The sequence below is a fragment of the Ammodytes marinus genome (genome assembly GCF_949987685.1).
Source record: "Ammodytes marinus genome assembly, chromosome: 9".
Taxonomy (NCBI): domain Eukaryota; kingdom Metazoa; phylum Chordata; class Actinopteri; order Uranoscopiformes; family Ammodytidae; genus Ammodytes; species Ammodytes marinus.
The window spans coordinates 3188383-3214152 of NC_137213.1; the positions used below are offsets into that span (position 1 = coordinate 3188383).

General features: G+C 40.8%; 3 protein-coding genes across 5 annotated transcripts in view; 1 reads left to right on the forward strand and 2 right to left on the reverse strand.

Moving 5' to 3' along the window:
- Positions 1 to 4010, reverse strand: part of LOC307255030 (ADAMTS-like protein 2) — a gene marked incomplete at both ends in the record, with an annotated part of 38007 nt that extends 33997 nt beyond the window's left edge. The window contains one exon of the mRNA XM_080033629.1: positions 3918 to 4010. Within this exon, the coding sequence (XP_079889755.1) occupies positions 3918 to 4010 (93 nt within the window). The remainder of the gene's footprint in view (positions 1 to 3917) is intronic.
- A 2973-nt stretch (positions 4011 to 6983) lies between these two features.
- rnf2 (ring finger protein 2) lies at positions 6984 to 16707 on the forward strand. 3 transcript variants are annotated; one of them, XM_080033491.1, is made up of 9 exons: positions 6984 to 7051; positions 9420 to 9516; positions 9758 to 9918; positions 10479 to 10561; positions 11133 to 11265; positions 11629 to 11728; positions 12463 to 12635; positions 13717 to 13906; positions 14665 to 16707. In XM_080033491.1, exons 2-9 carry the CDS (start codon positions 9430 to 9432, stop codon positions 14764 to 14766), a joined length of 1029 nt encoding a protein of 342 aa, XP_079889617.1. In that variant the 5' UTR covers positions 6984 to 7051; positions 9420 to 9429; the 3' UTR covers positions 14767 to 16707. The 3 variants fall into 3 exon arrangements, with proteins under 3 accessions (XP_079889617.1, XP_079889618.1, XP_079889616.1); XM_080033492.1 differs by having other exon boundaries at positions 9761 to 9918; XM_080033490.1 differs by having other exon boundaries at positions 9420 to 9515; positions 9751 to 9918.
- An 899-nt stretch (positions 16708 to 17606) lies between these two features.
- LOC307255253 (actin-related protein 2/3 complex subunit 5-like) lies at positions 17607 to 24545 on the reverse strand. Its single transcript, XM_080033912.1, has 4 exons — positions 24262 to 24545; positions 22539 to 22611; positions 19107 to 19283; positions 17607 to 18246 (listed from the first exon to the last, which is right to left on the reverse strand). Exons 1-4 carry the CDS (start codon positions 24399 to 24401, stop codon positions 18184 to 18186), a joined length of 453 nt encoding a protein of 150 aa, XP_079890038.1. The 5' UTR covers positions 24402 to 24545; the 3' UTR covers positions 17607 to 18183.
- Between the last annotated feature and the right edge of the window lie 1225 nt (positions 24546 to 25770).

The window sequence follows — 25770 nt, forward strand, 5'->3', positions numbered from 1 at the left end:
TAGTTGCTACAATCGAAGCTTTCGCAATTGAAGAGTTGTAGGATGAAGACATGTCAAACGTCAACAAGAGACACAACTCTGGGGGATGAATGAGGCATTTAACAGTGCCTGGGCATTGTCATTGGTCAGTGGCTAAAACAAACTGGAGATTACCTGTGAAAATGCTCAATTTCTAAATGGGAAACATTCCTTATAAAAGAGGTTGTGTACAGAGATAGCACAGATGATATGATGCCATTTAGAAACAGAGTCAACTGTACTGTACAGTCATTCTGTTTTAAAGCCTGCAATGAATTTGCCTCCTTCTTTACTGAGAAAATTCACAAAATTAGACAAGCTGTCACTGCATCAATACCAAGTTCAACATATGTCTTAAAATCAATTCAAATGCAATGACAGAATTTTATCTTATAAACCACAAAAACCTGGAGGACATTATACAACACCTGAACTCCTCATCCTGCTGCCTTGACATTCTGCCCACAGGCTTCTTTAAAACTGTTTTTAGCTGTATGGCCTCAGATGTTCTACAAATTGTCAACATGTCCCTTCAGACAGGTGTATTCCCACAGGCCCTGAAAACAGCAATCATCAAGCCACTCCTAAAAAAGAACAATCTAGATACATCACTCATGAAAAATTATAGGCCCATATCTAACCATTTTTAAGTAAAATCATAGAAAAAGCTGTTTATCAACAGCTAAATAACTACTTAGCAAAGAACAACTGCTTTGATGTTTTCCAGTCAGGATTTCGACAACACCACAGCACTGAGACTGCTCTGGTTAAGGTCCTCAATGACATCCATTTAAACACAGACAGTGGCAAAAGTTCTGTCTTAGTTTTACTGGATCTCAGTGCCGCTTTTGACACAGTTGACCACAGCATATTACTAGATCGACTAGCAAACTGGGTTGGACTTTCTGGAACTGTACTAAGCTGGTTTGAATCCTACTTAAAGGAAAGAGACTACTATGTGTCAATAGCATGGACGTCGATTTGGCTAAACAAGTGGGGGGGACAAACAGGCATTCTGGAGTGCATTTTCAAAAGTGGGGGGGACAATGAGGAAACATCTTTTTTTCTCTTTAGTGCAGGTAATGAACGGTTCTGAAAGACGGCATACCCGCTCACTAATGAATACAATGTATACAAAACACTGATGTCTGACACATTTGATGAAAAAAGCATTTTCAAAAAGCAGCGGACATATGAGCCACTAGCTGCTCCCCGTAGCCCAACCAAACATGACGTAAACAAAAGGAGCTTGGGAAGGTAGTTCCGACTGAGCAATCTGATTGGTCGAAGGCATTTTGACCGTGCTCAAATCGAGCCGAAGCACGGCTGGACTGTTGCACAACAATATTACTCCGCCGCGGTCTCCATGGCAACCTAGCTAGTAGCATACGTCAGGTCGGCAATACGTCATCTGGACTGAACTCTCGTGACCACGCCCCCTTTGGGGGGAAAACAATACGGCTTACTCCATAGACATAGACAGCGCGATCATTCAAAATAAGCCGTTATAGCTAAAATCTGCAATGTCCTGAGCTGTTGTGTGGTTTACATGGTAAAAAACAAACATCATGGTTTTATTCCTTCGCCATGCCCCCAAAAATTCCCCTAAATAAGGTCTGTATGACAGCAGGAAGCTCCCGGCTTCCCCCGTGCTCTGCATTTCAGTGGGAGTTTGCTATCGTAATGAGCCGTTAGAACAGTTGGTACAGTCTAGTCAAGGCATAGCGCTATAATATTAACATAGTAAGCATTATTACAGACAACACAACTTAAAATAACAATTATTTCACGTGTAATCAGCTTACATAGAGACTCAGTGAGGTGAAGATATATATCAGGGGATGATATCTCTGGCCAATGGGTCGGATCATTGCGCCAGCTTGATGCTGAGACTAAAAAGACATGGTTTTAGATTGACCAAATTAATAATTTATTAGTGTCTTTAACGTTATCAAGCCAGCAGAGTTGTTGTAAAGGATTTTGACATTGTGTCGGTCGGTCAAATTTGAACTTATTTTCCTCTGATCGTTTTCTTTTTGTGCTGTTTTGGACCGCAATTTTGCATTATAGTCAATGGCACGTTCGGTTTGTTTTCCCCCCAAAGGGGGCGTGGCATGATTGCCGACCTGATGTATAGCCATGATCAGCTTCAATTACTTCTTGATAAACAACATCGTCAGTATCCATGTGCCGCGACACAAGCTGCTGTTAGTGTCCGCTACATTTACAGTCATTAGTGGGCATAGAGGATGGTATCCCTAAAAGAAGCCTTTTAGATGGCATACCAGTTGTTGTGGGCTCTACATAACTTTCATTCTTTACTGTTGCCATCCATTGCATTTGTAGGCAACTTCCTCAACACAACTCAGCTTCTCATGGACAAACCCAGACCACTTTAAGGTCCACCATAGAGCAGCATTATCTTTCCTTTCATTGACCAGAATGAATGGACTGAATGATAAATGTAGCGCTATAACCACACAAATATGGGACATACTTTGCATTCAGTTCATTCATGTGTGTAGAAAGCAATTACAGTGTTTATGGTTAACAATAAGAACTGGGGGTAACCACAGCTGAGGAAAAGTGTCTGCAAAACAAGTGTTTGCATAGCCTTTGGTTAATGCATGTGTTTAGACAGGGTGGCAGGCTGCTGGCTGTCACCATGTTGTCTCCTTCACTCAGTCAAACAGTCAGACTGTCTGTTAGTGAGTCAGTCAGATACAGCTTTAACCCTTAACCAACCTGTCTGAATCATACAATGTTTATTTGATAGCAATCATTGCTGCAGGATGGCCCTAGAGGAAAGGTGACCGACCAGTAACCATGAGGTCTCTGGTTGGATACCCGGCACCGGACAGGAGGGTGTTAGAAGTAAAACTAGTTTTGGCTGCTTTTACATCTAAGGTGCCCACCATCTCTACCATTGTGTCCTTGAGCAAGACACTTAACCCCAAACTGCTCCAGGGGCGCTGTACTATGGCTGACCCTGCGCTATGACCCCCTCCGAGGTGGAAAACCTGAGAGGGGATATGCGTAAGGACACATTTCAATGTGCCTTTTGTACATTGTCTAAAATGTAATACACTTAACTTCTGTTACATCCAATAAGAAGAAGTGGCCAAGCTCAACATAGCTGCTGTTTGTAGCTACACCATCATAAACAAAACAGGCTAGTTCAATGGGGGGGAAGCTCTGTCAGTCCAAACACCACTCCTAAACCCCCTGCTCATTATGATAAAAACCACACGTTAGACATATATATTAGAACAGGTCCCTTTCATTTGATATGGTTTGGTTAGGGTGACACCGCATTCTTCAAATGTATAACTGGTTAAAATACGTGTTAAAAGAGAGGGTATAGGCTATGAACAATTTACATATATAGGCTAATGTAGGTCATGTCACTGCTGTTTAGTTTATCGTCTAATAAACACATCACAGGCGGCCGTTTGGAACACGTCGTTACCGGTTATTCCTTGACGCAAAGCGCATCCAAGCATCCCAGTAGAGTTCATTCAAGAAAGTCGGCTTGTCCAATGGAAACATTGACATTCCTACATTTGGTAACAGTTAGCTTAACTTTACATAGACAATTTATACTATGGTTAAATGGGGTTTCCAAGTTAGAACTAGCCTACACACGGGAATTAGAGTTGAATTCAGATACCATCCTCGCCGGGTTAATTAGGCTATAGGCTATGAGCCGAATTGAAACATGGCACCAATCATTTATTTCAAACAATGTCCCTTGACGATAAGAGGCAATGCAGAATCAAAGTGACAGACTTATGAGTTACTAGCAAACTACCAAGTCCCCCTTTCATAACTTTTTAACGGTTCTGCAAATGGATACAGCTATGAGAGGTGGACAGACAGCGACTCCGCGAGCTATTTACCTTAAAGGGCCAGTTGTGGGTTAGCGGGAAGACCGGGAGGTGTAGCAGGAGAAAGGAGCAAACCGGGAGAGCTAAGCCTCCGTTACCGAACATGGTTCATTCATGTCATAGACCGACACACTTCCCCTCCCCTTACCTCCGCTCCCCTCCTTCCTCCTCCCATATCTCGGCCCCCTTTTGATGTAGCCTAGCCTTCTGCTGCAGCTCGCGCTCAGACCTATGGCTCAGACACATGCGCACGCGCGTAGGCACGCACGCACGCGACACGAGACATCCCCATTTTGGTTTCATCTCGACATGTTTTAGCAATTTTGTTTCACATACAAGGTGTTCAGAAGTTATTTTGTATCATTTGTATCAATAGGACTAGGCATGATGTAGCTAGGCCGATATGCCAACATCCCTTACCATAGGCCTACATTATTTAGGCTACATTTGTATCCATTCAAATAAGAATGTAAAATTATTTATAATTTAATTTATATTTTACATAGGCCTTTATATGTATAATATAGAATACAACAATTATATAAAGGCTATATATTTGAGGCACAAAACTGCCCGAAAACAGTTTTTATTTGACTAAACATTTCTCTCATACAACCACCGACCATGATCTCAACATTAGTATTTTTCAATAACTCTGAGTCCGAAACATAAATCTCAAATGAACTTTCCATATTCATTCTTAGCACTATTCTGATGGTTATTTCATTGAAAATGAGGGTCACCCCTCAATTGGTCTCTCGAGGATAAATAAAAGTTAAATGAAATGAAAATGAAAATTTCAGAAGGATTTGTTTGTATTTTGTTAATTTTCTGATTTAATGAATAGCCTACATGTTGTTCTTCAAAGACATGCCAAAAATGCATTTTCAAGACCTGTGTATAGTATTTTTTGATCAAATGAAAAAAGGCTGCTTTCAAAATCTGATCAAATTTGCATTTTTGTGGTTTTCTCAGTGTGTATCCCAGTAGGGAGAGTATAATAATTAATTTGAGCAAAACTAACTATTCTTATTGCAATCGACTATTGATGAAAGTTAACCAACCATAGCTGTCATCACCACCAGCCAGTATCCTCTAAACCTCACTGACTTCTCCTTATCTGTTTTTTGATTGACCTTTAGTTTTATTAGGCTACTATCATTAGATAGGCTACTCCTTAATAAAGTCTTTTAAATGTAAACCTGTCTCCATGAGGCTCAATGTGATCTATATTTACTTAGCCTATTGCATAATATTGAGTAGGCCTACATTTAAGACACTTTTAGATTTTTCCCATTACAGAAACTAGTTACTGAAAAGAAGTGACCTTTCACGTGATATTTCCTTTGCTTGTGTACTAAAATATAATGAAATCAATAATATCCATGATTAGTTTATATTTTCCACAATAAGCTCATAAACATATGGAGGATATTTGTCCCAAGTGTACGGTAGGCTATACAGTTGAGACAGTAGACACGCATTCAGATTGCTGTAAAGCTGGCTAACCATTCATTGCAAATTCAATACATCTTTAAAAATGACAATTGGGCAAACTAATTTAATTTAAAATAATTCCTTCCATCTCATTTAAAACATCAACAATTATATTAAAACAGTAAAATAGTGAATATTGGAACACATATTAAAAACATTACATCAACACAACAGATGAAAATCATGACAATTCAAACAGTAGGCCTAACAGTAGGCTAAACAACAAAGACAAAGAAAACGTAGGCCTAGGCCTATATTCATTTGCATCATTTTAGTGGCCTATAAAAGGTGTAGGCCTATGTCTCAACTGCAGGCTACCCCTCTGGCCACCTCGCACATTTATCTAGATTGTACAATAACTGTGCATGATACCATGTCATGAGTATGTTTCAGGGCACACAATTAGCTTTCCAATGATGTAGGCTAAATTACGTTTAACAGATTTATGAGGATACGCTAGTCATTGTGGAAGTGGAAGGGACATGTTGAAGTGAAAAAATTACGCTCTGACGTTATCTAGTGGCAATGATGTTAAACTACAACACAGTAGGCTAGATGGATGTTGAGCGAAAAACCTGACTGATAGTAGGCTAGCCCAGTGGTTCTCAATTATTTTCTGTCATGCCCCCCCTAGGGGACAGAAATGTTTTCCTAAATTGAAATACTATTGAGAACCTGCTAATATTTATTTATTTATCTGTACAAAACCACTGTATGAGTTTCTGGCGCAAGCATTCTGCATACAATCACCTTATTATCAAATTAGATAACATAAATTAGCTGAGATAACTTCTGCAGCAAAAAAAAATCAAAGTTCAGTTTATTAGCTCAATTTGTAACATTTAAACAAGACTGCAGTCTGTGTGAATCTCAGGACAGAGAAACAAGAGCAAATGATTCACTGAGGTTTGCATTTCATTCAACAAACATTTAAACTGTAAACATAGTTAAGGTGGTGTTTTTTTTATTATTATAGGCCAATAGGCCTTCTGTTGTGCGATAACCAATAATTAATTAATGTTATTATTAGTCTACTTGCTTGATTTCTTTTTAAATAGCCTAAAGAGACACTTGGAGACACATGTCGACAATTTACTGCAAATCGGGGCCTTTCGCGCGGATATGACCATACACAAGCACACATCACGCTTGCTAGCACATAACATAACATAATTTTTTTTTTTGGTCAGTTGGAAATCAAGGCAGCCCGCGCCCCCCCTGACAACTCACGGGGGGGCGCGCCCCACCATTTGAGAAGCACTGGGCTAGCCTATGAAGGTAGCTTAAATGCCCTGACCTGTGATTGTGAAGGGGAGATATTAAAGTGAAGCGAGAAGCAGTGAAGACCATTTCTGAGCATATACTTTATGGCATAGTTTATTATTTCTCTCAGAAACGTGTCCGGTTGTCTTTTCTCAATACCATTTTACATGTACGCTTGATGGGGGTGGATGTGTACAAAGATAGACCCTCCGTTTCTCGTGCACTTCCATTCCTTTTTTCCAGGAGAGACCCCAGCAGCGGGCTCCCCTCCTCCTGCCCCTGGCGCAGCGCCTCAGTTTCCCAGACTACATTGGTTCTCGTGCATCCGCCATATTGCCTTCGCCTGAACGCGCTGGCTGAATCGACTCGCACCCACAACTGAAAATGTAAGTAGAGAAATCATCAAATGTTATACACGCTAGTATTTATTCGACCATGGACCTTTAATTTTATATTATGACCGCCTCCCTTACGAGTTTGCAGCTGTTTAAATATCTGAAATAAGGTTGAAAAGGCAGCTTACGTTAAGCGACTGGTGTGGGGGCTCCTTCTCTGTTGTTGTTTTCCCCTCTTGTTACAGCGACACATTATATTTCACGACTCCTTTGCTAAATTGCAGATATTGACTATATTTAGCTGTGATATTTAAATTGCCTCTATGTATCTACACGTTTTTCTTTGTCTCCTGTCGGCTACACTAGCACATATGGTATCTACATTACGTAGAATAGCTAACCTCTGGGGTAGCTAATTAGCATTAGCCGAGCCCCACAAACATAAAATCTGTGCGCGGGGTCTCTATTAACTGCAATCAATAGGCTATAGGTTACAAATGAGACTAAATCAGATGTCAGCATATAACTTCTCATTGCCTTGCGTTATCTAGCGAAACTAATAAAATATGAAAGCTTAAGAGCCGTTGTGAAAAGGTATCTATACAAACCAGGGCTTTGTTTATTGACATGAACTGACGATTGCGGTAGGCCTACAGAGAACGTAAAGCTACGTTGTGTTCAATATGTCCAAAGGTTCCCTTTTCCGTTTAATTTGTCCTCGACAGTTTTAATTAAAGCTTATGTAGAAATATTAGATGTGTCCAACCCATGGACATATGGTCCAACCACCCACCCAGTGTGTTAAATGTTAATATGGACCACCCCCACTTTCCTCTCTAGTCTCTCACATGTATGGCAGCATGGAGACACAACTGCGCCACTCTCTGAGTACACACTAAACAATTTGACATTCTGGTTGCTTCTTTTTGATCTATTAGATTTTTTTTAACCTTTTATTGTTAGCCCTTAGAAAAAATAGGTAGCACTAGAAGCCTACCAGGCCCAATACTAACCCAGGTGGGTCACCAATGGTGGTCTATGGAGAATATGTTGGTCATGAATTTGAGCTATGTGCCTCCTAAAAAAAAAAAAAAAGAGTCTGAGCCATTGACAAAGAAGCTGAGAATTTTTTTCAGTTTAAGTGAATTTTGACATTTGGACATTTCAATACAGAATTGTCAAGGCTCTGGCTCTTTATTTTGGAAAATTCAATTCTCACGCTCTTCCCTGTTTTATTGTGAGCTAAGCCGATCCATATTTCTATGTATTCATCTAATAATAATAGAGAAATACATATACATATCATTTATATATTCACCACTGTTTTGGATTCACAAATCCTTATGTTTTATTGAGATGTTGTTTCTTACCAATGTGGACAACTTGAATAATAATAAGCCTATGAAGTCTACTCTATGTGTACAGCTGAAAAAAACAACGTTGTGAGCATATTTTCATTTGAAAGAATGTCTTCTGTCAATCTTATTTATTCCACAGCAATCCCATTCATGAAAATACCCATTTAGTAGATGTCACTTTATAAAAATGTTCTTACAAAGATGAACACACACTGAAACTAATCTGTTTATCTTACTGAGAATCCACTTGTATGAGCACCGGTGTCATTTGTAAATACCTATGAGACAGCGTAGTAAAGCAAAGCGTGGCCTCAGATATGTGTTGCCGTAATGTAAAGCCTCTTGACCTACTATCAGCAGCTGTACATGGATTAAAGTCTGACTGCAGGCTGGGCTCTGCTTTGACTTTTTCATTCAAGAAATGCTTGGAACTTTGTTATGCTAGCTGCAGTGCTGCTGTGTTGTCTCATCTAATTCCCTGAGACTCTTGCCCTGCGTTCCGAATCGCATACTTTCTACTATTTAGTATGGTAAAAAAAATATTTAGTATGTCCCGATTCTTGTGGCCATATTTAGGATAGTTAGAAAGACCTGGATGTCTACTACATCCGGCCAATAATTTTAGTGTTGAAAACAGCATCCTATTTGGGCGATTCTGACCCATAATCCAGTGCGAACCTGAAGTGATGTCACATCAACGGAGCCTCTATATGAAAACAAACGGGGATGCGACGGATATAAAGGCAAGATCAAAGCGCTATTTTATGATGAAATAAATAAGTAAAAGTATGTCCCAATAGTATGCATTGCCTACCTACTGCATCCGATTTCTAACTAGTTTCTTTTTATCGTTGGATGTAGTATGTAGAATGTAAAAAAAGAAAGAGTATGCGATTCGGAACGCAGGGTTGCTCTTTTAAAATCCGCTAAAGCAAAGCAAGTGCGACTAGAAATAGACAGATTTAATTGGTCAACCAAAATGAATGGCCAATAAGACCCGGAGGTCCTCATTATATCCTAGATTTCCAATACATTCTCATGGAGTTTTTGTGTGTTTTTAGTGTTGCAGTGATGACACAGACGGTTCAAACCAACGGGGTCCAGCCCCTCAGTAAGACCTGGGAGCTGAGCCTCTATGAGCTCCAGAGAACACCACAGGTAACCATTCATACCGGATCACTACAGACACACACATGTCTGTACACACTCATTTATAGCAACCACAAGAAGATCTCAAGCTCATAATGAATCTAAAGTTGTTGTGGTTGAGAGATTTTTCGGACTTTAAAAGGTGTGTGCGTGTGTGTGTGGTGTGTGTAATGGTCATGTCCCGCTCCCCTTGCTAGCTGTGTTTTTGTGTGTACTAACCTTCTTCTTGAAATGTTTCGTACTGGCACAGGAGGCTATAACAGATGGGCTGGAGATAGCAGTGTCGCCACGGTCCCTGCACAGTGAACTCATGTGTCCCATCTGTCTGGACATGTTGAAGAACACAATGACCACCAAAGAATGTCTGCATCGCTTCTGCGCCGATTGCATCATCACAGCTCTGAGATCCGGGTGAGTTTGAGCATCTCAGTCTTGAAAACCTACATTTTTGGGGTTGATCCAAGCTTCTGCACTAAGGGGCGGCTGTGGCGAAGCTGGTTGGGCGGTCGGCCACTGGAGTGCAGGGTCAGTGGTTGGATCACCCGTCTCCCCGCCACATGCCGAAGTGTCCTTGGGCAAGACACTGAACCCCAAATTGCTCCCGATAGTTAGCTTGCACCCTGCGTGGTAGCTGCTGCTGTCGGTGTATGAATGTGTGTGTGATTGGGTGAATGTGTACAAAACAATGTAAAGTGCTTCGAGTCTGTGAAAAACCAGGGAAAAGCGCTATAGAAGTCGAGACCATTTACTAAATTCAACGGCCATTGTTGTTCAGATATTCAGATTTCACTTTATTTCATTGATTATTGCAGATTTTCACTTCAATTGTTCTTTTTTTGATTTTGATTGAAACATACCCAGACAGAAATACAAATGCTTTGTAAATGTTTTGCTAATATAATTCCACATTGTTGCATTGGCCACCATAGTTGTAGTTGAAGTCATTTTTAAACGCATCAATGTCTTTGCAGTAATAAAGAGTGTCCTACCTGTCGCAAGAAGCTGGTGTCCAAGAGGTCGCTGCGTCCAGACCCAAATTTTGACGCTCTGATTAGTAAGTAACACCATACCACATTCATCCATTGCCTACTTTATTTGAACTGTTTTTAATTCAATTGATTGTACTGTCTTTATCTGATTGACCGGTGTCCTTGAGAGTCGTGAAAGTAAATAAAATGTTATTATTATTATTATTATTATTATTATTATTATTATTATTATTATTATTATTATTAACATCAGGACCTTTTTAAGCACTACACAACTGAAAGACGGCAAAATGTCTGTGCGAAAATATTCTAAAATATATATATTTTTTTTTTAGCTAGCGTTTTATTGATGTAAGACACCAGATATAACGTACTATTATCTAATGTTATATATTCACATAGTGGCCCATTTATTAAAGAGAACAACCATACATTCAGCCTTTCCAAAGATAATACCTCTGTTTCAATGTACATACAGAATGTTCATGTGGGCAAAAGAAAGAAAAGATACTTTCATACACTGGTGAGAGTTTATGCCAGGTGCTATATGTATGTAGATATATATATTTTTAATTATTATTATTTTATTTTACAATACTAAATGTAGTTTTTTGATTTGAATTGATCCCTCCCCAGGTAAGATTTATCCCAGCCGCGACGAGTATGAAGCCCACCAGGAGAGAGTGTTGGCCCGCATCAGCAAACACAACAACCAGCAGGCCCTGTCCCACAGCATAGAAGAGGGTCTGAAGATACAGGCTATGACCAGGTACATCCCAACCCTGCATTCCAATACCCATACTTCCCTACTATTTAGTATGCCAGAAAAAGATTAAGGATGACCCAATACATGCACGTCAATTGTAGTATCCTGAAAATACAGAAATGCCCCACTAACTCCAACAGCATTTAGGAGTATTCGTCTTTATTCTTGACATTTCTCGACATAATGGAGGAAAAAAAAACTTACTTGTCAGATTTTTTTTTCTTTTCTCAAGTGGCCCTAAAACTCTTCTGTACTTTAGTATGTAGTGTAGTAAAAAGAAAAAGTATGTGATTTGGAACACAGGGATACACACACTTGAAACTCTTGTCTACTCTAACCCACTGAATGTGCATGTGTTGTTGTCAGACTGCAGCGCGGTAAGAGACACACAGTGGAGAACGGTAGTGGAGCGGAGGACAACGGAGACTCCTCCCACTGTAGCAACGCCTCTGTCCATAGCAACCAGGTATGTGCACATCTTTAACTCCTTCAATCACATTGGGCCATTTTGCTTTGACATTAAAGTCCACTTGCAGAGATGTTTCAAATATCTGTCTTGTCTACATTTATTTAATAAATGCGCTGTTTTTTTTCTCATTATTTATTATTATTGATGTTATTTAATATTGGCCTTATATGTCAGCAAAAAGCCAACCCGCTCCATATCTGTGGACTACTACATGAGATGCAAAAATACTTTTTTCCTAAAAAATCTGAAAGGATTTTTAAAGATTTATAACATACAAATTAGTGTTGGGAGGTATTAAGGTATTATGTATACAGAGGTATTAAAAATGAGCAACGGTATTCCTTTAATTACAGTGGATATTGTCATAAAAAATGCCTGGTGCATGTTTATAATAAATGCCTTAAGTGTGTGCCAGCAGCAGCACCAATGCCTATGTTTGAAGATAGTAGTCTGTATAGTATCTCTATTATAAGAATGCAGCTGAAAATACCTTACAAGTAAATGACATGCGTTTTTTTTCCCCTCGTTTGGACTGTGATGTGTTCAAGTGCCGTCAGTAAAAATGAGTATTTGGCGGAGGTTAAGTCATAGTAATCTTGTAAAATGTAGCAATAGGAAGCCTAATACCGGGAAGGTAATACCTTATACCAGGGTATAATTAGGGGGAAGGTTTAAAAGGTGTTACAAAATGGATACCGCCTGACCCTAATGCAAAATGCATTTCCTCCCAGGAGGCCGGTCCGAGCATTAAGCGCACCAAGACGAGTGACGACAGCGGTCTGGACATGGACAACGCAGCAGAGAACGGGGGAGGAGACTCAGTCATCGACGGAGGAGCCAGTGAAATAGAGCTGGTGTTCAGGCCACACCCCACTCTCATGGACAAGGACGACGCTCAAAACAGGTAGAGGAAAAGACAAACATCAAATAACTGTTATTGAATACAGCCACAATTCAAATAGGTATCTTAACCCATTGATGACGGCTGCTGCGCGATGTCACATTGTATCTCCTGCCTGATGCTGCGTCGCGCAGCATTGTTACTTTATCTAATTTTCATGGCGTGCGCAACATAGAATGCACCGTCATTGGTTCAAATACACATGAGGTGGGTTTTGTTGATTTTTTAAGACCACGTGACCACCCAAAAAATGTGTGGAAAATCACGCCAATCAAAAAATTTATAAATAAATAATAATACAAAAAATACGCCGGCTGTGTCGGCGATAGTGTATTACAGAACAGTTAGTGGCGTTCGGAGCGCAGAATCAAGGTCTACTATAGGCTACTGACGAAAATCACACAACACATTGCATCTATTTATTAACAATATTTATGAATTTAGGCTATATTTTGCTGCTCCAACTCAAATTCAGCCCAGCCAGGCGATAGTTAAGTTTCAGTTTCGTTTTCATCTCCGTGGTATACAGCCGTTTGGACCAGCTGATCGGCTCCCGACAGCCGGAGTCAGTCTGAGTTCCAGTTGTACTGGGAAATTGGATTTATGGTGCCAGTGATAACTGAACTAAATAATAAAATAAAGCGATCTTCTCCTTCCTGTATCTGTCTATCTTTATCCCTCCACTACACACTCAGTCACTACTATCCATGCTAAAAGGAAGCAGGATTATGAACTCGTTTAGCACATTCTTTTTAAATATTTTATATTATTTATTCTTTTTTTTCTCCCCCATCTAATTTTGACGATTTTTAGAAAAATGTGTTGGTTTGTAAGCGCTAAGGAAGCATGTTTAAATAAAACCTGTGAACCTTAACTTTTAAATGTATTTTATTTCATGTTTCTATGTGCTACACAGGCTTAGATATTAAGGTTTAGACTTTACAATTCATACTACGAAATTGTTGCTGCATTTACCAAACCACCGAAGAGTTTTGAAACAGCTCATTGCAAGCTAATGACATCAGCCCTGAGCTCTCACACACTGAGCCTTCCTTCTAATTGGTGTGTGTGTGTGTGTCTTTAGTGTGGAGTTTGTCCCTCGCTACATCAAGACGTCCGGTAACGCCACAGTGGACCACCTGTCTAAATACCTGGCAGTGAGACTGGCCCTGGAGGAGCTGAGGAGAAACGCTGAGGCCAGTCCTGTTAACGTGGAGGCTGCTTCAGAGAAACAGTACACCATCTACATCCCCACTGCTGCCAACCAGTTCACTGTGAGTACACCAGGGTTTTTCCCTGCGTAGAGAAATTTCCGGCGCCCCCCAAAGAGGATTTGTCCAGCGCCAAAGGAAAATCACCAGCGCCAAAATGATAACAATTGAGAATATTATATAATATTATAGTATATATATAATATAATATTAATATATATCCCCAAATTCAGCCCAAATTAACTCATCCTTCTTGAGGGGTTGGGCAATAACTTGAATTTAATTTTCGATTACTATTACGGCTTTCCTCAATCATGGCATGCAGGCTATTAAATGCAGCGAACTCTTCCAGCCGTGAGCTCCGCTCGGCCCCTCCCTCACCTGATAGTTTAGCTCTCGGCTGGTCCAGAGTAGGAGGGAGATGTTGCGCATTGCCGGGTGATTTGAAAAACTTCTAAAGGTAAAACTAATTGTGTTGTCTGAAAACACTTCAGACTCACAACAGACTAAAATAATGTGCAATATAAGTCACACGCGAGTCACGTGACATACGCGACCATATCTGCCATATCACTTTAAGTCGCCGATTTGTTTATTCACTTTAAGTCGAATCATAGTGATCTATGACCTGACCAAGCAATAAAGGAATAAAAAACACAGAGTGATGTAGAGTAGAGTAGATGTAGAGTAAAAGTAGAGCAGAGTAAATATGATTTAGGCATTTATGCTATGAGGTTAACGATATGAGAATAGCACAGGAGTGAAAGAGGCTACTTCTAGAAAGTGACCAGGCTCTCTGACCTTTCAACTCTTATTCACAGGTTCTCAATGGTTCCTTCTCCCTGGAGCTGGTCAGTGAAAAGTACTGGAAGGTCAACAAACCCATGGAGCTTTACTTTGCCCCCACTAAAGAACACAAGTAGACACACACACACAAACACGCACACACACACACACACACACACACACCCCCACCCCCCTACACACGAGGAGAGGAGTGTGTGTATCTGAAGGAGATGAGAGGGTCGGTGAAACCCCTCCAAAAGGACTCTTGTAAAAAGAAAAAAACCCTTGTTTTATATTCTCTGTATCTTTCTCATTGTCTCTTTCTATCGTTCCGCTGTGTTAGAAGGTAGCAGACCAGCACAGCAAGCCAGCCAGCAGGTCAATCAAAGAGATAACCAGGGTCCATTCAGTCTGAGTTCCAGAATGTCTTGATTTCAATTGTATTATACTGTATGTGTCTTTCAGCAAGGGCCCCTTGGTTGGCGCTATACCTGATTTTGATCTGTACCACATAAAAAAAAGGCTGCTATAGCCTCCTTTCCACTAAGCAGTTTGGTTTCGGTACGGCTTGGCACTCTTTGCGTTTCAACCGTCAAAAGTTAGGAATGGGTACCAACATGTGCAAATCGTGTTGTGCCTATTTCTGTCAAACTAAGCCGAAAGGGTACCAGGTACTACTTTACCCTAACCCTGCTACAGAAGAAGTCCTTCAGTCCACTTCTGAAAAAGCAGTGTCAATGAGGCTTCCACAGAGAGAATTGAGACCTAAAGGGGTTTGTATTTGTTGAAGTACTGAGGATGCTATTGAGAACTTGAACAACAGGTCTGACCCACAGATACAGTATACTCTGATCATACGGCATAAACCCTGCTTACCAAGTAAGGGTAGCTGTCAGCAGTGGAAACACAAGCCAGATCTAGGGTTAACCGTGCCGAACCGGACCGTGCTGCTTGGTGGAAACGTAGCATATGTGACTGCAACATTTTAATATGTCCTCACACACACACTATACAAACACCCCCAGTGAGAGATGAGTATGGAAGCATAGAAAGGCTATATCATTTCAGAGCTAACTGAAAACCCTAATCCCTCCTGAAAATGTTGAATCTGACTTTTGTTACATTGAAATGACTCACTTTTGACAACCATGTATCTCTCTGGATGTATGTGATTCTGTTCTTCTTTAAAAAAAAAAGAAAAAAATTATTTTCATAAATTCCCAGTCTAAATTTGGACTTTGTCTTAATAGGATCACGTGCCCTGCCATAGTGAAACCATTTAGACATTCAGTATCCTTGGCAGTCTGAATATTTCAGTAAACATCTTCATCAAATCCAATCTTAAGAAACGTATTGTTTAGCACTGACTTGAATGTTTGGATCGAAACATGATTCATTTCATCTTGGCACCTTTTTTTAAACAAGATTTTTTTCAATTTGCATATTTTTTTTTTTTCATATCTTCTATAGACATTTTAATCGGCAAATTCAAACCCACAGGTTGTCAAAGTGGAATGTTACAATGTCCCAACATTGAGTTACCAGCAGTGATTTACATTTCAGTTTGTTTTAAATGAAAAGTTTTCCTTTGCTTGGCTACACATCGCTCCTCTTCTATTGGACCCTCCTTGACAGTGTGACATGCATGTTGAATGTCCCTGCGTTCCAATCCTTATACTTCCCTACTATTTAGTATGCCAAAAAAAGATTTAGTATGTCCCAATAGCCAATACATGCACGTCAACTCCGACAGCATTTTGGAGTATTCGTCTTTATTCTTGACATTTCTCGACTTATTGAAAAGAAAATCTGTTTTTTTTTTTTTTTTTTTCTCCTGTGGCCCGAAAACTCTTCTGTACTTTAGTATGTAGTGTAGTAAAAAACAAAGTATGTGATTTGGAACGCAGGGTATGTACATTCACACTGAGGAACTGGGCAGTGCAAGGATATCCAGTTTGCATCTATAGTGATATGAAGCTACAAAGATTGAAGCAGGCGGATGTTTTTTTTTCTGATAATGTTGCAAATGTTCTCTAAAACCTTTTTGTTGTTATGTCTCTGTAGTCTTTCAAATAAAACTAGAGAAATGGTGAAGGTTTGAATGGCTGCAATGTGTTTAGCCAGGGAAGGCTGCTGTCTGTCAAAATTAACCCTGCATTCCAATACCCCATACCTTCTGCTATTTAGTATGCTAGAAAAAAAGATTCAGGATGTCCCAATTCTTGTGGTCAGATTTAGGATACTTGGAAAAATACCCGGATGCCTACTACATCCTGTCAAAATATTTAGTGTTGAAATCAGTATGCTATTTGGGCGATTCTGACCCACAATCCAGTGTGCACCTGAAGTGACGTCACATCAGCGGAGCCTCCGTTGAAAACAACCAGTGATGAGACGGATATAAGAGGCATGATAAATGTGCAATGTTATGATATGTTAGTAAAGTGTGTCCCAATTGTAGCATATGGCATGCTAACTAGATTATTTTTATGATTAGCTGTAGTTTGTAGAATAGAAAAAAAGTGTATGCCATTTGGAACGCAGGGTGAATGACAATAACAGGAGACAAGGGAGACGACCAAATGAATAGAGATGTGTATGTGGTTGGGTAAGGGTTTAGTGCACCTATTGGTAAAGCCTGCATAGTGAGGGCCTCTGTTGCCTGTAGGAAAACAAACTCAGTCACAGTCACACTCCAGCGGTAGACGCAGGATGTGTGTCCCGGACCAAGACAATCTCCCCACCATCTGAGTGTGGCTATTTCTGCTTGTAATCAATAATGAAAAGTAGTTGTCAATTAAACTTCAGTCAATTGATTTATCAATCAATATATTAATACAACGTATAATATTTGAAAGTTTCAGAGGTGGTATTCATGGGTGTGATAAATTAGTCAGAAAGTGAGGAAATGTTACATTTATTACATTACCTTATGTGCACAAGAAAAGCCTTTAAAAGTAAGCAGTCCATATTCAGATTCAGCACTTTATCTTTGTTTATTTCAGATATAGAAAACAATATAAGCAATGGAGCCTGAAAGCCAGGCACCACACAACACTGTGGTGTAAGTAGAACAAAAAAAATCAATGAACAAAAGATGTTCACAAAGTTACAATGGTAAGAGAAAAATTAACTCCATCCCAGCATGCACTGGGCAAAAGGCAGGGTTTACCACCAGTTTATGACGGTCCATCCAAAAAAAACATTGGTTTCCATTTCCCCCAATTAGGATGAGTGAGAGGCTTTGAGAGGAGGAGAGATGCTAAAGGGCTGTGAGGCAGTGTAAAGCAGAGAATGTGTGTGTTCTCTCTGCACGGCTGGCACACACACACAGACAGTATGGAGGTGGCCAGCACCTTAACTGTGTGAATGCCAGACCCTCCAAATGGAAAGAGGAAATGCAGGAAAAAAGGAGGGGGGGGGAATCTGCATAAGGAAGACGCTCAGCTTCAGTATGAAAATGAATGGAGAGCATGTCTGTCCCTGTGCTGGGCTCCAGTGGTCTTCTGCTGGCCCACAGGATGGACCAGTGTCTGCTAACAGCTGGACCTCCTTCACACAGTCTTCCTGGCAGTCAGCACTCTGACTATAGAGCCCACTCCTCCTACTGCCAGAGCCTGTACACACACACACACACACACACACACACACACACACACACACACACACACACACACACACACACAATATTTCAGATGACTTTAACATCTTCCATGGAGAAACCTCCCATATTACAATCAAAGGATACTTTTTAATATATCAACTATTAACCCCATGGTAGGAAAACACTAGATATATTCTACTAACAAAAACTGACTAACAAACTGGAAATGCTCTCCAAGAAATGCATGATGTCCTCCTGTTTGAGTAGCCCTAGCTAAATACTAGTGACCAGCAGTAGATTCAGTAGAGGGACATTGTTGATTTATTAAAACATTAATTATAGAGCTGTGGAACCCCCCCGCCCCCCCAACACACACACACACAGTCCATAGTGGGAACCAGCATGTAGGGAAGGGGGGGGGGGGGGGGGGTTGGTTTCTGTCTTTTGTGAAATGTTTTGACCAAAAAAGGAAACGAGAATATCTGCAGCCTTGTTCAGTAAGTAGACCAGTCCCTTCTTACACTGGAGTGGACACCTTACTGTCCAGTTGATGAGCCCAAAATGTAGGTTGCACAACTGAACAGGATGGTGTGACACCAGATATGACAGTGTCTATAAAAAAATTATTTTGTTCATCAAAAAAAATAAAAATGCCTTATCATAACACAGCATTAGCCTTATAGCATAATTGCCTAAATCATATTTACTCTGCTTTTCGTTAACCTAATGGCATAATTGCCTAAGTCATATTTTAAGGGTTATAGAGTAGGGTAAAGTAGATGTAGAGTAGATGTAGAATAGAGTAGATGTAGAGTAAATATGATTTAGGCAATTATGCTATGAGGCTAACGATATGTTATGATAAGTCCATACCTTTTCATGCCACTGCAGCAGCACTGCGCTGCTGTTGTCAGAAGGCGTCTCAAAGCCTCTGTAGATGTATTGCATGAGCAGGTCCACTCCAGCTCTGTCCAGAGAGCCCACAGCCTTCTCTATGTCACTGCTCTTGAAGCTACTCAGCACTTTGACCACCAGCAACTCGGCTCGCTCCTATCCGTCCACACATGAACAAATACAGAGTTATGCATCGTCATAGGCTGACAGCAGTACCCTATAGTACATATCAAATTCACTTTGTTGACACTACCTCAGTTCTGTACTTTTACTTGAATTAAACTTTAAATGCAATACGTCTATTTTAAACCAGTCATTTTCAAAGTGTTACTAGTCTATACCTCTTTACCACTGACCAAAAAGTGTTGACCGCGGCTCTGCTTTAGGTTGGAACACAGGTCCCGGATCAGCTCATTTTGACGTGTCATGTAGAGCTGCAGCGATTAATCGACGAATCGATTATTAAAATAATCGACAACTATTTTGATAATCGATTAATCGTTTCAAGTAATTTTTTAATAAAACATTTCCAAATTCTCTGATTACAGCTTCTCAAATATGAATATTTTCTGGTTTCTTTAATCCTATTATGACATTAAACTGAAATATCTGTGTGTTTTGGACATAATACATTTGAGGACGTCAACATGGGCTTTGGAAAAATTTTCAAAAATTTTCACCATTTTCTGACATTTTACGGACCAAAACACTAATCGATTAATCGAGAAAATAATCGACAGATTAATCGATTATCAAAATAATCGTTAGTTGCAGCCCTAGTGTCATGCCATGTGTTTAGTAACTATAGCCTTTATAAGTAAAAACAGCCTCAAGCTGCCTCCACCTTGAGATCACACAGACCACTGTTTATTAGGGATGCACCGAAATGAAAATTCTTGGCCGAAACCGAAACCGAATAAAATGAAACAGTTGGCCGAAACCGAATACCGAAAGAGGCTTTTGCAGTTTTGTTTATTTATTTTGCCACTTCTTTCAACATTGCATACATGAACTCCCAAATGTTCTCCTCAAACATGGCCTACAACTAAAAAGCAACCCTAAATAAATAAAGAAACAGTAAAACCTTCAAATCTAAGAGTAAAATTAACATTTTACTAGGAATGTGATTGTGAACCACTCATTGATTTGTACCTTGACTTATATGAGGAAGAATCTACAAAAAGATCGACTTATTGCAATTTTTTTCTTTTCTTTTTTTTGCAATGCAGTGCAGGTTGAGTTGCTCTAAAAAAACTGCACCACAACTCCCAGTAATGATCAGACTTCAGAATGTGCATCAAAGCCTAATGATCATAACAATGAGAGGCTTTAAAGAGGACCTATTATACTACTTTTCTGGTCTTAATTTCTTGTTTTACACTGCTATAGAGCAACCTGACACGAATCACATCACAAAAAACTATGTAGATTTTCGGGAAGCTCTTTCTCTTATTTTGGCGATCCAGCACGTCCTGTCAACACTTGAGTGTGTGTGCTTCGGCAATCTCCGCTCCCTCCGCCTGTGCATCGGCCATCTCCGCTACCCTCCCCCCCCCCCTCTTGCAAACCCCACTCCGTTGTGATTGGTTACCTTCCTTCCGGAACACTTTCAGTGGCGGGAAGCGCGAGCATGGACCTATAAGGGCGCGAGGCAGACGCGAGGCAGACGCGAACAGGGAAGTGAAAGCATTACCATACATGGAAACATCCGCGTGGTCACGTCACAAATTTTTATGCGACGTCACGAATTATGAAAGGGTAGACCGCTTTGAAGACGTGACTTCTCGACTGGCTAGAATAGTGTTTAGTGCTCTGCACAGACACCCCAGACGGTCAGCAGGGAATACGTCAAAATGCATGTAAGTCATTATTTGATAATTTAGTATGGTTAAGCATGACTATGAATCATCATAACAACGTTTATAGGGCATAAAAGTCAAAAAGCATCATAGGTCCTCTTTAAACGATGTCCATGCTTAGGAGGTGATTGTAACTTTTTCGGCTGTAGACTGAAACTAACGGGGGGAGGCGGCTCACTGGACATATATTTAGTTACGCTGTCAGTTTGCCGAGATGGCTCTGTTTTCCATGGACATATAAAGAAATGTATTCAGGCTCGAGCAATGCAATCAGATCGCAGTGCCCCCCCCCCCCCCCCCTCTCCCTAGCCTGGCTGCACCTGCCTACCTACTTCCGGCCAAATGTAATTTTCCCTTCAGTAGTCAGTCTGGTGACGGGGCATATTAGTGGGATTCTGCTCGAACAAATTTCTGTGTGTCCAATCAGCGAAGAGAGCGAATGGCTGAGAACGATGACGTCGAAGTCGCGCTCCAGTTTCAGTTGCCAGAAGCCGGCTCATGACACACGTGACGACCAAACGTTATGCGATTGGTTGGCTAATCCAGAGTGGCACTGGGCAGATCCAATAGTTTTAAACTTTAACAGACACCCGCCTCCAAGTGAGTGAACGTTTGCCAATTACAGCACTGCCAGACCTTCTGTACAAATCAAATTAAGTACGATGGTCTGGTAGCACCAGGCTACCCTCTCCCACAGCGCTAACGGACAATATGATTATCATTTTCGCCGTCAAACCAGATTTTTTTTGCGCTGCGGCTCTCACCGGCGAGGTGTCACTGTGAATGACACCGTTACCAATCGTTAGTTTCACTGGGTGAATCGCTGCTTCGCTCGCGCAAGGCTTTTGTGTTTCTAATGTGATAAAACATCAGTCTTGGACGAGCGTTTTATCTTAATGCTGCTTAAAGCATTGCAATGCGCCGTGTTTCATCCAGTTTGAAAAAATGCTCCCACACTGGACTCTGACATTTTCATGCACGCAGCCTACAGACTGCTTCTGCTGCGCGCTCCCGACCAGACGAGGACTCGCATACACGGTTACGTCTCTCTTTACTTCCATTTCCTGGTTTGCAAGCGCGCAGCTCTTTTAAAAAAATATTTCCTTATTGTCATTTAGTTTGTCAATATTCGGTAATTTTGTTCGGCCAGTTTCGGGCCGAAACCGAAATTGACTTATTTTGCCATTTTCGGTGGCCGAATGTTCGGTGCATCCCTACTGTTTATGGCTTTACTTTTGCTCCAGGTCATTAACACTCATTAATAGTAGCCATGTTAGTGAAACAGACAGGGGGTCTGAAAACAAAAGAGATACTACATGGTCTGAATATCTGCACCATAGTCAACATTATATTAATAGTTTTAGGGTTGAGCTTTTTGAAATGACAGAGGGGGAAAGGGAGGCCCTTGCCTATAGGCCACCACTGCCTTTCTTATCACTTTGCCATATGAAATAAAAGACCTCACGAGACATCCATCAAATCACAATTATAATAGTATTTGTATGAGAATAACTGTACACACACACACACACACACACAGAAACACACTGACCTTGGCATTTTGGTTCTTGGCGTTGATTGGAGGATTCTTCAGCACGGCGCTGAGAGCTGCGTTCATGTTCCCCTTGCAACCAACAGTTAAGGACCACACAAGTCCACATGGCACAGACACACATGTGCATTTTGTTTTTCCAACCAAAAACACTAGCCCTGTGTTCAAAATCGCATACTTTCTACTATTTAGTATGGTAGAAAAAAGATTTAGTATGTCCCAATTCTTGTGGCCAGATTTAGGATGGTTAGAAAGACCCAGATGTCTACTACATCCGGCCAAGATTTTTAGTGTGAAAACAGCATCCTATTTTGGCGATTCTGACCCACAATCCAGTGAGAACATGAAGTGACGTCACATCAATGGAGCCTCCATATGAAAACAAACGGGAATGCGACGGATATAAAAGCAAGAGGCGAGATCAAGGCGCAATGTTATGATGAAATAAATAAGTAAAAGTATCTCCCAATAGTATGCCTACTGCATCCTAACTAGATTATTTTTATTGTCGGATGTAGTATGTAGAATAGAAAAAAGAAAGTGTGCGCGAATCGGGACGCAGGGAAAGATATGAGTGAAGCAGTTTCCTGCGGTATTAACCTCACCACAGAACTATATGTCTTCACATGTGGGATATCTGTGTCTTTGTAATAATGACTTGAGAAAGGCTGGGAGCACCCATGTCATTAATGAATTTGAAAAGGCTACAATAAGCATTTATTTGTATGTGGTCTCTGACTCAGACAAACATAATTTTCACAAATAAAAGCCATTCATCAGAACATCATTTTAACAGTTGGCCACAATATAACTATGTGAAAGCTATAGTGCATAACTTCTAGTGCTCCCATGAGGTATTCAGGAATTCTGGGTAATTACAACAACACTGTCGGTGTGTCTACATGAAATAAACCTTCGGTGATCGCAGATGGATTTTATACCTTCTGATGTACGTGACGTCCAGGTTTTTTTCTTAGCAGTAGAATCAACAACTGAAACATGTGTTGGACTCTTCTTTGGATTGCTCTGATCTCTGAGCTGTAACACTGCCATAGGCCTACAGAAAAATGCCTTCCAGTTTTGTGGAGCTGATATTTTTTAGGGCATGTGACTTTTTTGTATTAGCTTTAGTTCTAATCTCATATGCCTGCATTGTCAATTTAATATATATATATATATATTTTTTTTTACATAGGCCTAGTAGTTTTTGAACCCTTTTTTTCCTTTCCCTTCTTTTTTTAAGTATGCCTAATTTTTATTGAGAACTTATTTTTCTAAGTAGTTAACCAAACTAGAAAGTAGCTTCCCCAACACTGCAGATATGTGTCTAATGAGAAGCTAAAGGCCCGTCTACACCAAAGCGACCGCACCCTCCTTTGGGGACCGACACCCGGAAACGTTACTTTTTGACAGCTACTCAGCGGAAATGTTCGCCACACATTATGCCAAATAAAGGTCACCCGACCTATCCCTCTTAAACCAGGTCTTGCATATATTCTGAATATATTTACTGAATAACTGTGGCAAGGCTGTAACTTGAATTGTAAAGTTGTGTTTCCGCGTGTTGCCCTCCTCGTTAGCGGAACAGAAAGATAACCGTTAGTTGCCGTTGCTGTGGGTCTCGCGCAGCTGTCTGAATAACAAAGTGACGTCATGATTGTTAAAGTATATTTTCTGAATGAAGGCTGAATAATAAAGTGACGTAATGACCGTTAAAGGATATTGTCTGAGCAGAGCGTCCACCTCTGCCTCGTCAGGTCCGCTCTGGTTCTCTCCTGCGTCCTCTTCGTCCACGAACTTGTTCTCGTCGTATTCATCCACGTCCACCTTTCTGAACCGGGCCGAGTCCGTGTTCTTCGACATTTTGTTTTGGACACGAGAGTAAAACCTGTTCAACGCAGAATAAACAGACAGAGAGAGGAGAAACTAACAGCAGCTGTGTAGGCTACACTCTGTCCAGTTTCAGAGATGCTAGCACTGTCTCACTTCCTCACCTTCTAACTTCCTTTTTTTCTTCTTCTTTGACGTTGGACTCATTGGTGGTTGTAATCCAGCGTACAGTTTTTATTAGCGCCACCCCATGGTCTGGGGGAAAGACACGCACACGCACACACACACACACACACACACACACACACACACACACACACACACACACACACACTCTCTCTCTCTCAAACACACACACACACACACACACACACACACACACACACACACACACACACACACACAATTTGTGTTTGACTGAGGCCTGTGGTTCTCACACAGGTATGGAGGGTTTCCAGCACCATGCCTTAGCCTATTAGCATGTTGAACTTCCCAATCAGTGATATGATAGGCTATGATGTCTAAAATGTTTGACCTTCATTAGTTGTGGGAAATGTGAGGGATTATTTGAGACGAAATGTAATAATGTGAACGTTATTGAACCTGCTTTCAGCGATCGTGATCACTAGAGGGCAGGAAAAACCAAACCAAGAAAATCCACTTCTAACAATGAGCCATTCATGCATATTAGACTGTCACATATGGCTTATCTGACTCCCTAGGCATGTCCAAAAGAATTATCACTGTAGCTTTAAATGCTTATAACAAATGCAATTATTCATTATTCAAATGAGAAGTCAGCTGAAATTATATTAAATTGTGTTTTTCTTGCCATGCAACTTGTTTATTAAAAACTGTCTGTTGCCTACTGTCATTATCAACTCTTCTTTTTACTCCTTGAATAAAACAAATCATTTGGTGTAAATAATATTTTATTAAAACTTAGAGGTAAAAATCCCCCGAGATCACGGGTAAAAGCGGCCGAAATGGGTTTTCTCAGGAGGGTGGCTGGCATCTCCCTTATGCCTCGTTTCCACCGAGTAGAGCGGGTCGGATCGGAGCGGCTCAGAGCGGGACAGCTCACTTTTAAGAATCTCGGTGTTGTTTCCACCGCCGACCCTACCCTTACTGGTAGGGCGGGGTTTAGGCTGGACTGCGATAGCCGACGCCAGAATGTGGGTCAAACTATCGGGCTGTGGGAACAACTGTGGTCAAGCCAGCGGTCTCTTGTTTTTGCTTGGTCAAACCAGCCGCTTCTTTATTTATTCCCCCCGTGTTGTGAGCACAGAGACGGCTCGGTGCAACTGATAGAGACAGTGAGCGAACAGCACTGGCTGCGGCAGCTACGTGACATCGTAGCAGTGGGACACAGTGTAGCCAACTGATTCATTTAATGACGAGG